The sequence below is a fragment of the Sinocyclocheilus grahami genome, unplaced genomic scaffold (assembly GCF_001515645.1).
Source record: "Sinocyclocheilus grahami isolate Dianchi unplaced genomic scaffold, SAMN03320097.WGS_v1.1 scaffold8521.1, whole genome shotgun sequence".
In the NCBI taxonomy this organism is placed as follows: Eukaryota; Metazoa; Chordata; class Actinopteri; order Cypriniformes; family Cyprinidae; genus Sinocyclocheilus; species Sinocyclocheilus grahami.
In genome coordinates, this window is record NW_015512093.1 from 2,666 (window position 1) to 4,674 (window position 2,009).

A 2,009-nucleotide genomic window follows, 5' to 3' on the forward strand; every position below is an offset into this window, starting at 1 on the left:
ATCGATGTAGGTATTTTAATGCAGCCAGATATGAAGGATACCTGGCTGGTTGTAAGTGAGATAGACGGGCAGTCTGAGCATGCAGAGATGGAGGTCAGCGAGGAGTCTCTTGTGCAGTGCCCTGAATCCCAGTCAACTGTTGCTGTATATGAATGCACTGTGCCCTGCTTTACATCAGCTGCCCTTCACAGTGAAGTTAAGCTGCTGATAACTGACAAAGAAGAGGCGGGACCAATGGAAACATTGATGCAAGACTCACAAGCCCAGAGTGATCTAGGGAATCAGACCTCATCTCATCCTGATGCACTCAAACCCACAGAAGAGTTACTTACCATGGCCTCTACGCAAAAAGAAGAATCTATAATTGTCAAGCAAAACGATGATTCAACTCACACTGATCTTGCAAACACGTTGACAGGGTTAACGTCCACAGTGATGGATGTCACACTTGAGTCTGTGCGAGAGCAGCAAGAATCTGTTGTGGTGGAAAACACACCAGGTGTGTCATTAAGTCCATTGTCTTGTGGGACGATTGATCCAAAACTACTGATCCTAAAGAAGGGTGACAGCCCTGCCCTTAAGCAACCTTCTTCGATGTCTGCTAGGATCTCAACCAAGCAGAACTTACCTGCCCTGGCTGGATCGCCCAGTGATGGATTAAATAAAGCTGCAGAGTGCCTTGCTAAAACTGAATCAGCTGTATCCTCCATCATAAAGGAGGATGTTATGTTATCTGCTGACCGCCCTATCTCAAACACTCTCTCTCAGTCCTCTCGGACTGTTTCCACTTCTAATGTACTTTCACAGAACAGCTCTGTGAAAGAAAACTTAAATAAATCAAACAGTTCTGGCAAGTTGCTTCAAAACGAATCCTCTGCTAGCGCTTCTTTGTCAACTTCAGGTCAACTCCCTAACTCAAAAAGCCGCTTTTCTCCTTCTGCTGGAGATATGTGGAGTGCTGTATCCAGTGTTGTCCCAGATGGGAATCAGTGTAAACGTTGTTTGGGTGGTACACTATGCCAGGATTCAATGACTTTGGGGGGTGAACTGGAGTTGGAGCAGCAGCAGTTACCGGATGAACTTTTGTCAACAATGCAAGATGCTCAGAACTCCATCCTGGAGCCGCTTGATGCTTCTATAGAAGAGAGCAGCGATGCAGAGGTTGACAGCTCTGTGGATGTCCAGAATGAGGACAGCAATGCTACGCCCAGTCCATCAGCGAACAAGGTAAATGCAACTAAACTATTAACACGCCTATTATGACTTCAGCCATGCTAAAGCAGTGATTTCATATGTAATTTGTTGTAATTGATATAATAGTCATGATGAAAGCATCAGAGGTAGTCAGCAAAAGTGTATTTATAATTTAGATGTTTTTGAGCCTGTGTACTCTGTCCATAACAGTTTCAAAGCCGCAATTTGATGCTAGTGCACTTCTTGGCTGTATATTGAGCCATGTGTGTTTTCCAGCGTGGGCAGAGCAGGACAGACAAACAAGGCTTGTTATTGAAGGTAAGAGGTGTCAGGCATTCTTCAGATCTAATCATTGCAAGCTGATGCGATAATCCTGCTTCTTCCAACTAGTGGTTGACCGATATGGGTTTTGCAATGGCCAATTTAGAAAGTGGGGTACACAATAAACTCCTGGTGGTATGTAGGCAAAGAAAATTTATTTTTAACAAATATGCAGCCATTAAAGTGAACACGTATTTCGCCCAGTATTTAAATTCACAATAAGGGAATGTAAAAGTTGCATCCAAGCTGGCATGGTTTTTGGTCTATGCCAAAAATCTCTAAGTGGCTCTTTATTGACCTGGAATATATATCGGTCTATCACTGCTTCAACTCACTAGCTTAAAAATATTTTTTATTCAAGTATAAACTGACAGGAAAATAGAGCTGTATAAAACTGTTTTATCATTCAGAGTAGCATTTATTATTTAGAAATTAGGAGAGAGGTTATAAGATGTTTGCTCACCAAGATGTCCTTGTAGACCAGGCTGTTTTTA

General features: G+C 42.6%; 1 protein-coding gene across 1 annotated transcript in view; it reads left to right on the forward strand.

Moving 5' to 3' along the window:
* Window positions 1–6: 6 nt before the first annotated feature.
* LOC107578045 (uncharacterized) overlaps window positions 7–2,009 on the forward strand; it is a gene marked incomplete at its 3' end in the record, with an annotated part of 19,115 nt that continues 17,112 nt past the window's right edge. The window contains exons 1-2 of the mRNA XM_016264044.1: window positions 7–1,227; window positions 1,471–1,512. Coding sequence (XP_016119530.1) covers window positions 19–1,227; window positions 1,471–1,512 — 1,251 coding nt within the window. The remainder of the gene's footprint in view (window positions 1,228–1,470; window positions 1,513–2,009) is intronic.